The 14,891-nt window shown below is 44.3% G+C and overlaps 1 protein-coding gene across 2 annotated transcripts in view; it reads right to left on the bottom strand.

Annotated features, from left to right (window-relative positions):
• scfd2 (sec1 family domain containing 2) overlaps positions 1–14,891 on the bottom strand; it is a 91,153-nt gene that overhangs the window by 64,900 nt on the left and 11,362 nt on the right. For both annotated transcript variants that reach the window (XM_084548643.1, XM_084548642.1), the window contains exon 4: positions 6,807–6,982. In XM_084548643.1, coding sequence (XP_084404769.1) covers positions 6,807–6,982 — 176 coding nt within the window. The remainder of the gene's footprint in view (positions 1–6,806; positions 6,983–14,891) is intronic.

The following is a 14,891-nucleotide window of genomic DNA, read 5'->3' as shown; positions in this document are numbered from 1 at the left end:
GTGCCCCAGGGAAGTATGGGTAATTAATTACAGAGCAAGGGTGGCAAGAGTCTGTCTCTGATTGACCTGATGTGACCCTCGCCGTTTATTCAGCGCGGTGATTGGTCAGTCTCATTACCTTTGGGTGACTTGGCGAATCCCTGGGGCAACAAGGTATACTGCAGAGTGGGTATGAGTGAACAGAGGGGTCGGGATAGAGAAGGGGGTGGGTAGAATTACATACTACAGCAGCGAAAGGTCCTTGTCCCGCTTTTGCTTCACGACCTAAGGGGGTCACTCCTTCTTCCACCCCATTCATCTGTGCCTACAGAATTCCTGTTTTGGCCCTTCCATGGCAGTAGGGGGCACTACCAATCTGCTGTGTCCCCATATGTGTAGGTCAGCAGGAAACTGGCCAAGCACACCATGAGAGTTCACTGTCCACTGGTCACAAGGCTCAACATTCACAGTCAACCAAGCATATAAACACTGAACTGTCATGAATCCACCTGGATTTCTAAGAACAAGCTGATACTGCAGGGGTGAACGATCACTGATCAATCACAACGAAACCTGCTGAAAAATCATGCATCTCACTTCAAGTCAAAGAACATCCAAAGAGGACGCTCAAAGGTCCTGGAATGTTCCTCTGTCTCCATTTCAGATCAGACATACAGACACAAAGACACATGTCCTGTGGGCTGTGACCTTCCCTGGCCTGTGCTCAGCAGGTAGTGACAAATGACCTGATAGTTAATCTGTCCTGAGGTGGAGCTTTTCTACAGGGAACAGAGAGGCTGATTGTGACAACAGGAAGTCGAGACAATGTTACCAGAATAAGCACATTAAAGGATGCACATGCATGAATGGTTGCATGCACACATAGCTACAAGCACACCTACTTGCAAGCACATCTGGATATAGTTTCAGATGCAGAACATCAGGCAGAAAATGGAATATAAACAGCGAGCGTGACATGTCAAATTGGAGGAAGGAGCCCTGTGCCAGTCAGAGGAATATAACGGTAAGAAATGGTTCGTCAGCCAGCTCCATCTGGGACAGTGGGTCATTGTTGGGTCTCCAGCAAACCCCCGCCATCTTCCCTAATGGTCAGCTTTTTCTACGGCCTTACCTCTTAACAATCCAAGGGTTGAATGCTGGGCATTGTGGGGTTTTTCCCAGTCTGTGGTGTCTCGTTGGAGGATACGCAAATGATGTCTGACGCCAGAAGGCCAAGTCAGCAGACCACACTGACCGGATCTGCCAAGGTACCACGGATGGAGAGCTTCAAGAGTCCACTCTGATCGTGTTCCCAAGACCACCTCACCCAAACACTGCGAGATGACAATGCAGCTCAGTACAACAGTGTTCAAAAGTGTACTTAAGTGGAGAGAGCAGGGTGGATGATCACTCAGAAAGATCAACAAGTTTGGTCTGAATAAGTGGTCTGAATAAGGGTGAGAAAAACGAGACTCATTTGGTGGAGGCTGTGAAAAATATTCAGTTTAAATCCTGCACAACCCTCAAAACACTCAAGAAAAAACACTCGCAGCCACATGAAAAATCATCCTGACATTAAGGGTTTGGACTTTTAGTTTAACAGCCGCAGGAAACAATAGAGCCCAGCTCAAAAACTACCCGCAGACGCACACATGTCGTGAATGCAACCCTGACTTGATAGAGGGCGAAAGAAAAAGACAGAAAATGTTTAGTATATTAAATCCTTACGAGCCCAACTTATTCATCTCACCTTTAACATCCAGAAAGCTGCGGTGCTATAATTCCACAGCTATTAACACCAAAGCAATTCCTGTAAAGTTTCAGTTCAGTGGGCTGAGATATAGATTTAGTGGAAAGATGCTTAGTAGAACACTTAAAATGCAGCACATGCAAATTACTACCGCGCCGATAAGTGAGGCCAGAGAGATTCGATATGAGGCAAGTTGATTGAGCCTTTTTGTGTTCCTCGATTGTCCTGGGGAGACAAATGGAACACAATCATAGCCAGCAGGATGGCGAGGCGATTAAGGATAAGTAATGCAGAAAGCGGAGCGAGCCAAGCACCTATCTGTCTGAGAGAAGAGAGGTAATGATAACAGGAAGTGAGATGAGTTGGCGTTGCCCCCTGGCCATCACCTCTGTTAAAAAGGTCCCCCTCTATAAACAGGCCTCTCTCTGCCTATTAAACAGATAGTACATTAGGCCTGAGCTGAGCAGAACAATGTAAACACAGCCGTCTCAGGGCACCCGCGCTGAGAGGGGGAGGAGGGAGAGGAAGAGAGATCGAGATGGGGACTATTCCTGGGTCTTCCTGGGAGTGAACTCCATCACTGCTCTTCTCTCCAACTGTAATCCTTTCCAACTAAACACAGGAAGGAAGAGATAGGTAAATAACTCACTCTTCTGATAAACTTTTTCTTCCCAGCTCCACTTTTCCCTCCAGTTTTTAGAAGGTTTGTTATGCTTGAAAACACAGAGGCATGGATTTTAGAGAAGCACAAGAGTTCATGTTGACAAAGTATGCGTACTGTATGTTATAGTGAGGCATATGATTGTTGGGGGTGCGTAACTAAAACATAGTGCAAGCAAAAGTCTGGTATAGAAAAAAAGGGATGAGGAGAAACAGCAGCTAAGAGACAGAGAGGCAACTTTGACAAGAGACAGACAGGAGTTGATCCTGAACCTCCTGTGGCTCGTTTCTGTGAGCAGATTTTCTTTGCTCCGGGCTTGACGAAATGACAGACGGGGATAAACGGGCTGGACAAGAGAGAATGTCATACAGAAAACTAGACAGATGGGGAGACGGTCAGTCCAGGTCAGTCCAGATGTGAGGCTGTTAAACAGTGGGGAACTGGAGGAGGTCAATGCTGGGCATCTCACGGCAGCGCCCCGAAGTCATTCACAGCCCTTTGTTACAAACTCCAGCAAAACACAGCAAGCGGCAGGGACACGGCAGAGATGGGGGAATGTCTGGGATGTGGGGACAGACTCCATACCCTGGGGAAAGGCCAATTACAGGCTTAAAGCCCCCTGTCTGTCTGTGGCATGCAGCTCAGATAAGATGAAAGTTACTCGGGACCAATATCAACATTTTTCCCTCTGTCGCCATAAGAAATGATACAATCCAGATGTTACACATACAACCTCATGAACATAAGTATTCTGGGGATTGGTGTGCTTTCTTACAGCTTTGTGTAACAAGAGATGACATGGGTTTTATTGTCAAGCTACTAACACACTGCAGACCTGCTAGGTTTGAGCCTCCGCAGGTCAGTGTATGTCCAGGAGGGGTCGAGGGATAGCGGTGAAGGGTCAGGAGTCTTTAGGTCAGAACACACAATGACACTGTCCTGGGGGTTGTTAATGGAGTGTGGGGGTCACCAGGCTCCAGAGTAACAGTATAATAATTCACAACACTGACACGGACATAAACAGAAAACAGAATAAAACATCTGTCTGAGTAAGGATCATCATGATGGAATACATATACAGCAAGATGAACTGCAGAGGTCCTTACAGATCTGAATTTTTGGACTCCACCCAAGGAAAATTCACAAAAAATTCATTCATAAATCACCATTGAAAACCAGAGTTTGGTTGATCCCAATTTGAATACATCAGAGGATAAGATCTGATGCAAAACACCTTTAGTTTGAAAGAGACATAAACAAAGAGGACACCGATTATGTAGCAGCTGGGGTGTCATTGTCAGTGTGGGGGTGCCTGGTTTCCCAGCAGAACATTGTATTGTCACAAGATGGTCAATGTTACTTACTTCTCCTGTCAGTGGCTTTAATGTTATGGCTGATCGGTGTATAAAACTCTTTTCTACCTTTTTGTACTCAAAGCACGTTACAGGCTGAATGTCACACAAGTGTCACACATTCACACAACGGTGCCAAGCACTGGGAGGGAATCAGGGTTCAGCGGCTTGATCGGAAACACTCCGTTATGTGATCCATGTACTGTAAACCCTCCGCTCTATCTACAGAGCCACAGCCACCCCCAATTTGACTACTGTAAATTGATATCAAGGGCTTGAATTCATAGTTTAGTTCATACCCTACTCAAGACTAAAACACAAACATGGAGCAGAGACGGAGATAAGAAACAGGCAGCCAGTGTTAGTGACCCATGGGAGACGGGGACATACAGCTGAGAGCAGCAGCACTGTGACCAGTAATAACTCTGAGTTTGAATGTTTGCAGAGGCATGCCCTGGTAATCCCAGCAGAGTAAAGCAACAGGCCGGGGTGAGAGAGGTTAGCTCCTCTCTACTGCACTGCTGTCATCACGGCGATGCTTAGTGACGTGACAGAATAATCAACTGCTCGTCTCACTCCGAGACAATGCTGGTCTAAAAAACGCTGCCGTTGATAAAATCATTAAAATCTAGCTTTAACATCTTTAAATCTGCTTTTTCTGAGCGTGTTTAGCTGTGTACATGTTTGGTGCGGTGAGGCAGAATGCTGCGGCCGTGCTGTTGATGGGAAGGTAGTGTGGTGAGCCTGTGATGTTCTGGGAAGTGGTGAAAGAGTGAGACTGTTGAGTTTTGCCTTGGCTGCACTACCCCTGTCCAATGCTGAGCACACCTAGCATACACACTCTGAGGGCTGGAGCTCGGCCAAGACTGCTCAATCTGGCCCATTCAGAAGAGAACCCAGTTACATGCCAGACAGCCAGGGGGGTAACGGTGCAGCCAGGGTGGCAACGCCAGCCAAGAAGATATCTGGCTATTTCACACAAATATATGAACTATATAATGAAGAGGTAATAAATCCTCTGCCAACACAAATAGTAAGTATCACACTAACCTCCTTTATATCACAGTCCAAAAAACATGTCAACTTCCATAACCACATGTCTGCCCTTTTCTTGTTAACCTCCCAGCTGCATGACTCTCATGGTTACACTGCTTTTCAAGGTAAGGATACCATTAGGATTTTATTTATTATTACAGCTTTTTTTCAGGCATTACATCATGACCAAAACCTCACCAGAGGAAATGTTGTCTAGGTCACAAAGTAGCTATTACACATTATTTTATATGGACAAAGTGTGTGAGGAACCTTTGGGAAAGGGACGGTCTAGGCCAGGCCCTGAACTCAGTGGCCCCATTACGGCTGCTGCTCAGTCCGAGGACCCGAGTTCACCACAGGGGAGTCGGCCTGAATGACCTCACACTGTCCACCAGCGATGGGGCGTCCAGCTCTGGCCAGTCGTGCCCACAGCGGCCCTCACACACTCAGGCAGAGCAAACACATCCGACCACCGGGCAGAGCTGAAAGGCATTTCGTTCCGCCATTTTGTAGTGTAATTGACTTTTCTGTGTCCATGTTGAGCCAAAGTTAAAAAAAATAAAAAAAATAAAAAAAACTTGCATGGAAATTAAATAAACGGGGGGGCACAGTGCACACACACAACTCATTTCCCTTAATACCTCAATAAAACTCAGGCCCGTTTTGATTGCAAACACCAACTCTCGCATCATGCTCAAGGCCTGACTGTAAGATTTCATTCTTGAAGAATGTTATTTTGAACCCAGGCTCAGTTGTATATACACTACACGGATGGTAAATACAACCATTATTAACACAGGCACCATGACTTTAATGAGACCCAGTCCTATGTAGGGACGCAGTCGAGTTAGTTCTTAGAGGCTAAAACAACAGGTTAGTGAGAATGTTGTTCTGAGTTATCCAGGTACAGCAGGCAGCAGTGGGGGAGTGGATCAAAGTGGAGTAAAGAAGCAAATGGATACTGGAACTATAAGCCCTAAAGTCTTCTTCCCTTATTTAATAAACGATGATGGCCCCAGCTGAGGACCAAGGTTTATGAGGTTGTTTTCAAATTCCAATTTGGCATGGGGCATGGCTGAGAGCTTGTTTTATTTTTCCGTGATCTACTTTAATAAGTTCCTAAACGCTCTGCTGTCCTACTGCTTGCTTTACGGCTTCAGGAATATGGAGAGACTCAATGTAAATAGCAAGGTAAGACGAGGAGGAAATGGCTTCAGTATTAGTAAGCTCATAGTTTGGCGCCGCTGAGCTTTGTACTCCGTGCGTTAGAAGGTACCAAATACTTGCCGATCAGTGCTGTGGAGGTGAAGGAAGAGGTCGGCAAGTGATGACTGAGAGCGTGCTGGTTTTTGATTTATTCTTATTACTCCACCTCCCACCTCCTTGTCTCCCCTCTGTCTCCGTCTCCCCATCTGCTTTGCTCTCTGACCTTTCAGAAGTCAAACACACGTGCACATCCGCCTCAGCCCGCCCCCTGTAAAATAGACCTCTTCCTCCCCTAGACTCAAAGCCTCTAAACAACACGATGGAAATCTGGCGTTTCTGCCGTGTTTACTGGATCCAAATGTTTTCCCTGCAAACACAACTGTCCTTGTTTATGAAGAATCTGCATTTTTTCCTGTCGCTGTCAGTTTAACACAACATTCTGGCCACCATTTTTTTCGAACCACAAGCACCCACTTACCTGCAGAGCGCTCGCAACTAAATATTTGCTCGGAGGATAGAAGTGAAAGCATAATTATCAAGTTATAGTAATTACAAACTGCCAGAGAAAATGCTGTTTTCCTGTTTTGTTAATTCTCTCAGTGTGCAACTATTTGAGGTATAATTTAAAAGTAACATGTGTGCATTGTTTTAGATACTAAATCCATGATTATTTATATTCAATAAAAGAATTTAGGGCGTCTGAAATATTGTTTTCAGTGCAAAAATGTGTCAGTTCCCGTAGGTGGTATCATATTTACTATGATATCCCATTCATTGCTTGCAACACATATGGATGATACGCTTGTGTAAGATGAGTGCACACCTGGAGCAGCAGCCTCTCGAAAGCCAAGCAGGCGTCCCAGCGGGGCAAGCCGGGGTGTCGGAGCGTCTGAGCCGTGGCCAGGCCCAGCTGGAGCACCCCGCAGTGACTCTCTAGCGCCCCCCAACTACTTCGGAACAGCTGCACGTAGGAGCACAGCTGCTCGGGGGTCACCCGGCCTGTGAGGAGAGAAAACAAGACTGTTAGAGCCCCAAGAATGGATGGACATGGTTAGACTTCACTAAAAACATCTCTCCATTAGAGCTATTCTGAAACAGTATTCTTCGGACAGATGAAACTAAGATCAACCTGTATAATGACAGGAAGAAAACAGCAGCTGAAAAGATTCATGACCCAAAGTATACAACATCATTTGTAAAACACAACGGAGCCATAAGGTTTAATTAAGGTTTTATTTATGGTTAGGTTAATTTGTCCAATTACATATTAGGGATGGGCGATATGACTTAAAATTTTACCCCGATAATTTCTGGTATTTATCACGGTAACGATAAAAATGACGATAAATAAACACCAATTCAGCCTAATCTTTTTGAATATAATGTATCGGCAAGTTTTATTTGAGTTGTCATTTTACCGGACTCTTTGGATGAAGTCGACGCTGTTTCTACATCCTTGCGCATTTTCTGGCTTTCTTCATTTCTGGTTTGTGCTTGTGTTTGAGGTGGTGGAACAAATTAGTGGTGTTACTGTCCTTTTTATGCACTATTTGTTTGCAAACCTTGCATGTTGTAATTTGTTGCTCCGCGTCACAATTTTTAATCCCTTCATGCCTAGTGTCGCGAATTCGCGACGCACTGTTTCCATTCAGACTGCAGCCGAAATAACGCATTTAATACTCCAATGTCGGTTTCAATTCAATTCAATTTTATTTATACAGCGTCAATAACAATACAAATCGTCTCAAGATGCTTTACGAAAACTCGGCCTGAAACCCCCAGAGCAAGCATGAAGGCGACGGTGACAAAGAAAAACTCTAGAAACCTTTTGCAAGCACTAGTTTCTCCGGTCGGAGTGGTAAGCAAAAATACAAATATTTCATTTCTTTATATAATTGAAAAATCAATTCAGGCGTTAAGGGGTTAAAACCAAACCAGTTCCAGATAACGGAGGTGGAGCCTCGTTTAGGAACGAGCTCCTCGCTGCCCGGTGTATCTGCTCCGCCTTCCGCCATTGTCAATTTGTCAATATTCTATACGTGTTGGGCTGCGAGTGTGTCGCGCACATACATACGTCATCTATGGGAATTTATCGTTTTTATCGCAGGATGACATATTCTTACCGTGGGGAATGTTTTTGACGATATATAGTGAACGATGAAATATCGCACATCCCTATTACATATGAGCCCCTAAAAAAGGGGACTACTCTGAATAAAATGGTTGTACCTTCAACAATTTTCCTTCAGTCTGGATGTGAATACCATCAATATACACCAATCAGCCACAGCATTAATATCACTGACAGGAGAAGTGAATAACATTGACCACCTTTCTGATGGAAAACATTTGGACCTGGCATTTGTGTGGATGTTACTTAGAAATGTAGCACAAACCTAGACCAGACCAAGCACCCCCACCCCATAGCAGTGACACTCCTTGATGGCAGCAGCCATCCCCTGCAGGATGCAGCCTGACACAGGGACACACAAAAAAACGGTTTAGGAACAACTCAAAAAACACGCCAAACAGCACAAGGTGTTGACCTGGCCTCCAAATTCACTGGATCCCAAACTGGTCAAGTATCTGTGGGATGATCCACAGAGGCCCCTCCCCTCAACCCACAGGACCCAAAGGCCCCCACGAACAACATCCTGTTGCCAGACACCACAGGACACCTTCAGAAGGCCCATGTCCATTCTCTGATGAGTCACAACCGTTTTGGAGGTACAAGGGAGACCTATACAATATTAGGAAGATGGTCATAATGTTATGCCTGATCAGTGCACATATTCATGGCAACAACCCCAAGCACACAAGTCGTTCTACAAAAGAATGGTTAAAGAAGAACATAATTTATGTTTTGGAACGGCCAAGTCCAAGTCCTGACCTCAATCCAATAGAAATCTTGTGGAAGGACCTGAAGTTAATGTGAGGAAACCCACCAATATCTTCCAAGTGGTTTTGTACCAAGGAATGGGTAAAATTCCTTTATGTCTACATACATACATATGTCTGTATACAGTATATGCACACAACTGTACTGGGCGAATGGTTTGGAAAGTGAAACATGGAAACGAAATAAACAGAAATCCTTTACTCAAGAATAACAGTCTGTGTAATAACCATCACACACTCAGCTTGGAGCACAGGGGACTGATTAACGAGCAAAAACTCTATGGGCTGACGGAAAGCAAGAGCCGTGCAGGTGTGCATGTGTGTGCCTTGTGTGATAGTCACGAAGCAACATTCTCTGTATGTGCAAGCTTCTCGTGGAGAGTTACTGTCACAGTTGTCAGTGAAATGTTTATGAGTCACTGAGTGCGCCTGTGAGCACGTCTACATATAACCAACGTGCAGCTACACCGATAAGAGCTCTTGAGTGTGACTAATAAGTGTAAATCTGAGGTTTTCTCCGATTATTTATAGAGGCGGCAGAGACAGAGAGAAAAAACTCCTCAGACTGTTTCGGATCCCCTGAATCTCCGTCGACCATCCACCCAGATTCACAGAGACAAAGGAAAAGTAGCGTAAAGAACGTAAAGGCTAGCGGGGGGGATGGTGTGCAGGGTGGCCTAGAGGTACGAGGGTTTGTGTCAGGGGCTGGGATAGAGAGAGGGCACACATTAACTCTCCATAAAACCTACTTCTTCATGTTGATGTTCTGAACCAGCACCAGATGTGGGAGTATTTCCTGCTGGACTACATGGCCAGTGTTTTCTTTAGTGGGGCCAAACACATAACTAGAAGAGCAGTAGACAGGCAGGAGAAAAATAGGAGCGGAAAGCAACAGAATACTAAATACTAGATGGACGAGAAGTGTAAAGCAGCACATGTTAAGCTGGATGACAAATCTGTGGATGTGAAATATTTTCAGGAGGAAAATTGGGAAGAATCATCCGGGGAATCTAGTAACAGCAACTCATCCTCGCAGCAGCTGATCACTAAACCTGAAAGCAAAACACATCTCTGCAAGTGAGCCTGTTGGGAAGCATACTTTCCATATAATGAACCAGAGAGTCAGTGTGCTATGAGGCACTTATGGGCGAAGAGAGCGAGTGTCTACAAAATGGATTCGAGTTTTGTGCCGAAATTAAAAGTATTTCAGAAGAATAAGCTTCAGTCCAGACGTATTCAGAATCCTGAAAAGCGCTTTTGTGAACATATCCAGCCATAAAACTCCTGGCAGCAAAACTAAAGTTCACATAGTTTGATGTGCCAAACATAATTCAACGCAGAACCAGGAAAAAGGTCCAAAGCGAGGGCCGAGTATAATATCACCCAAGAATAGGCAACGAAGAATGGTACACTGTAGGCCAAATGTAATCTGATTTTACAGCTACAGCGGACCAGATGAGAGCGAGTGAGAAAATTTAAGACTGGGGAAAAAAAACGAAAAAAAAAAACGGACAAAAAGCACTTAAGCTAGGAAAGCCACACAAAAGCCTGCTCTCCATTACACAATCAAACAATCCTGGCCGAGCCTTGGCGCTTATCTATGTCACTAAACTTCCCTCAAAACAGTTCTGCGATTCCTCAGCCATCTTGTTGCCAGATGCAGAATCAATCTCGGGGAGATGATCTGTCAGCTGAGCGCTCGCTTCAAACTGGGGTGCAGTAAGAAAAATATATGTTAGAGTGTGCTGTACTTGAGCCTTGAATTGACCTCCTCCATGTGTTTTTCAGACTTCTTTGAAACATTTTTTTTCTTTAAATTTCGATGGATGTAAAGGCAGAGCATTCATTTCTGGGTGTTGTTGTCATATTATTTTAAAGTGAAGGTATTCAAGCAACTATTTAGACAACTATATAGATATTTCTGTTAAGGTGATCAGTCAAATAGATAATGTGCACTTGAAATACAGTTACAGCGACAGCAGCATATCCATTTGTTCATAATCACCATGTACACAACAGTGTCAGGTGCTACATTTTTGCACTTTCTGTTGCTCACCTCAACCTTTTGTCCATTTTAATGCTCCTCTGAGTGCATTAATTGCAGGACAAGCCATAAAATAAATCACATTTTCAGTCCCTTGCTATAAAGTGTTTGAGCCGCTGCCCATTTTAGTCCGATGTACAGAAGTGGCAATTGAGATTTGGCCATGATCAAAGTCTCCAACAATGTGAAAAAGGGGGCAGGGCCCAATGATGATTTAGCCCTGTTACTGGAAGATGACTTGAATTCTAGGTGCACAGGGTTACTCAGAGGCTAAGTGATGTCTGATGTCAGAGTGAGGCTGAGTGGTGGCTTGCCTCAGCAGCTGGACAGCCTCATAAGTAATTTTACATGGATGAGGGACACAGGAAGGCTGAGAGACTTTTATTTACGCGCTCCAAGTGGTGGAACGTCCTGCGACTTTTATTTGTAGACGCATGTTGGGGCCCCGTTCAAGACCCCGCTGTACATTAGAGCAAAGGCTACAACGGGGCAGCTGTACTGCCACATCACTCAGAACGTCTGTGTCAAAGAAAGCTTTTATCTGCAGTTCCTCTCCAGTTAAAAATGTATGAGTTATTCTGGCACTGAAATATCTGCTGGGAAGAAAATACATTTTGTATATATGAAGGATGTCTGAGGCATGTGGCCAAGATAATTATTTGTCTCCAGTCACTATAGTTTTTATGATCACGAAATTGTATTGAGGACATTTTCTTGTGTTCATGGTGTTGTTGTCTGTAATTAAACATAACTGAGACAAAGAATCTACAGACATTGTTGCAGCTATACACCAATCAACCACAACGGTAAGACCACTGACAGGAGAAGTAAATAACATTGACCATCTTGTGACAATTCAGTGTTCTGCTGGGAAACTTTAGGACCTGGAATTCATGTGGATGTTACTTAGACATGTACCACCCACCTAGACCAGACCAGGCACCCAGGGTGGCTGTGGCTCAGTAGGTTGTCCATGAACAGGAGGGTTACCAGAGGGTTAGTGGTTCGATTCTCGGAATGTGCCGAATGTCCTCGAGCAAGACACTGCCTGGCTCTGGTGTGTGAATGTGTGAGTGAATGGGTAGATGTTTCTGTGACTGTAAAGGGCTTTGAGTACCAATATATGGCTATATAAAAAAAAGCCATCCTGACACAGGGACACAGAGACCTGGCCTCCAAATTCACTAGATTCTAAACTGATGAAGTATCTGTGGGATGCACTGTGGATGCTCTGATCCACAGAGGACGCTCCCCTCAACCCATAGGACCCAAAGGCACCCACTAACAACATTATGTGCCAGTACAAAGCTGTACTTAAGCATAATAATGTCTGAAGCTGAATGCTAATGCGTGTAAGCAGTTAGCAGTTAGCAGTTAGCGTGCTAACAGTTACTAATCATACAAAATAGCTAAATACATATGTAAAATGTGAGCATAAATTTAAATATTAGACTAAATGAAATTTTGACTTGCTAATGGCGCTAGGGCAAAAGTTGAGGAGGGACAATTCATCCTCAGGTGAACATGAATGTGTGAGCCACATTTGATGCCCATTCATCTAACAGTTGTTGAGACACTTAAAAAGAAAACATAAATGTCAGCTCATGGTTGTGCTAGCGTTAAATTCAGGGGGTCAGCAAATGTTAATAACCAAAATGTTAAGGATATATCCTCTGGATGCTACGAATGCCGCTACAAGAAGTCATAGCAATCCATTCAGGAGTTTTTAAACCTTTTCAGTCTGGAGCAAAGTGATGGGCTGACTTCTCACTTAGAAAAATGAAACAAATGACACGAAGGAAAAACATTTCCTAATAGTATGTTTCTATCTTTTCATTTTTTTTTTTATTTGCTTATACAAATGATAAGATGCAATGTATTTATTTACTGATATAAAGACACCAAAATATCATTCATAAATGACAAAATAACAGATAATGACATTTCTGCTGTTACAAAAATCTCATTGTAGGTGACATTTCAACTTCCATTTAAAAGTGAGAGTTGAAACTAGAAAATACAAACAGTTATTTGAAACCTCTGCGATATAACACCATTTCATCCCCCTCCACCCTCCAAACCTCACTGCCTGAAATTATGAATGCAATCAATTGTCCGCATGAGTCTCACTCCTCATCTGCTGTTAAAAGCCCAGGCTGCACCACAAGAAGAAAGACCCTGTCAACACATCTCATTTGCGCTGCAGTATCGGTTCACGCAGTATGTACACAAACTGCATAATCTTGCGACGCACACATATACCCGCATGCAAACACGCACGCAGATGGACAGATAGACGCACATTTTCGAACGATGAAACCAAAATCCCCTCACTAATTCCCTGCTAAGAGCAAAAACACCCAAGATAAACACAGGACTCTGCGCAACCACATACTGTACAGATCAACACACACACACACACACAGAGAGTGGGGGAATTTCATCATCCCATTCTGCTATGAGAAACCTGATGGGTTATACTCAGGCTCTGAGAAATGGATTATTTTTTCTGTCTCTCTCTGGATGATCTTATCCTGTTGAGAGGAAAAGAAGCCAAGCCGGGTCAGTGTGTATGTGAGAATACACGGTCTGCAGTACACTGATACAGTATTTTCTCTGCTGATCTGCATTAACCAACCAGAGTGAGTATGCGCCCGAGTGCGAGTGGAAATTTTTACCCTCCTAGAGCGGGAGTGGGCACTGAGAAAGAAGAAAGGTATTAATGCTAAGCTAAGATTTGTGTAACTTGGGTCTCATATGAGAAGAGCATGATGGATTGGGAACTCTGCTGGTGGTGCTGGTGGGCAGGGTGGGAACTGTGTGGGGGTTCGCCAGGAGCTCAGGGGGCTTTCGTGGAGTCTGGTCCTCTGCCAGCAGGGTATAAAGGTTCAGTGTGTGAGAAGTTTTACAGTGCCACCTAGTCTCCCTAGTTTACTTGTTTTCTCTTGCAAAGCAAAGAGTCAACAGACTGTCAGTCGGCAGGAAAAAGCAGCTTTAAAGGCTTCATCTTCTCCATATATTCTCGCATTTAAAGTCACTCAATCTCTATGTTTTTTGCTCTGCTTCTAGTTGTTGTGCATCTGTTAAAAAAAGCTCACAAGGTAGCAGCTATCCACAATTAGTAGGACCGCAGTTTAGCACAAATGTGTGAAAGGAGACCTCCATGTGCACGCAGACGCTTGAGTGCGTGCATATGTGTGTGTGACCTCCAACATCTTATAACCCGCCCGTTACGCGAGACAAGACCTTCTTTACCTCACAGATTATAGGAGCTAAGGGACCACACTGCCCCTCCCTTTTAACCCCCCTCCCTTTTTTTTGTTGCCAGATGCTAACCTGCATATTAGCCGCGTGTGTGTTTGTAAGAGTGTATTACATCCATTAGCTCTTTTGAGTCAGAGGGTAGCATAAAGGTGAACGTGCGTGAGGGCACTGTATTCGTGTGCACGTAATGACTTTATTTTTTGCGTGCCTACACATATTTTTATCCCTCGCTTCAGCCCCCTTTGCTTCATTAACGAACAACAAAAGTTTTCTAAAGCAGCGTGTGTGCTAGGGAGCGTCTGCGCGGGTGTGTGTGTGTGGGTGTGTGTGTGTGGGTGTGTGTGGGTGTGTGTGTGTGTGTGGGTGTACGCGTGTGAGTGTGAGTAACAGAGCCAACATGTGGTTCAGATTTCCTCTGTGGCCACATGGGCAAATACACAGCAAGGCAGAAAAGTTGGATCTCAGTAGGAGGCGCTATGGTTCTGCTCCAGAGCACTACATCACTGACACATGCTTCACTTTAAGCACATTTCTACACATGGTCCTGTTATGAATGAAGGTTTGCACTTTGCATTTTTCCCTTTTGTATGAATTTGTTTTTTGTTTGATGGGAAACAAGACCAGACACAACATTGACCACTTTCCTAATATTGTGTTGGTCTCCCCTGTGCCTCCAAAACAGTTCTGACTCTGAATGCTGTT

The sequence above is a fragment of the Chelon labrosus genome (assembly GCF_963514085.1).
Source record: "Chelon labrosus genome assembly, chromosome: 7".
NCBI classification, from domain to species: domain Eukaryota; kingdom Metazoa; phylum Chordata; class Actinopteri; order Mugiliformes; family Mugilidae; genus Chelon; species Chelon labrosus.
Note: the sequence above shows the minus strand (reverse complement) of the source record. Positions and strands in the feature narration are given on the sequence as shown.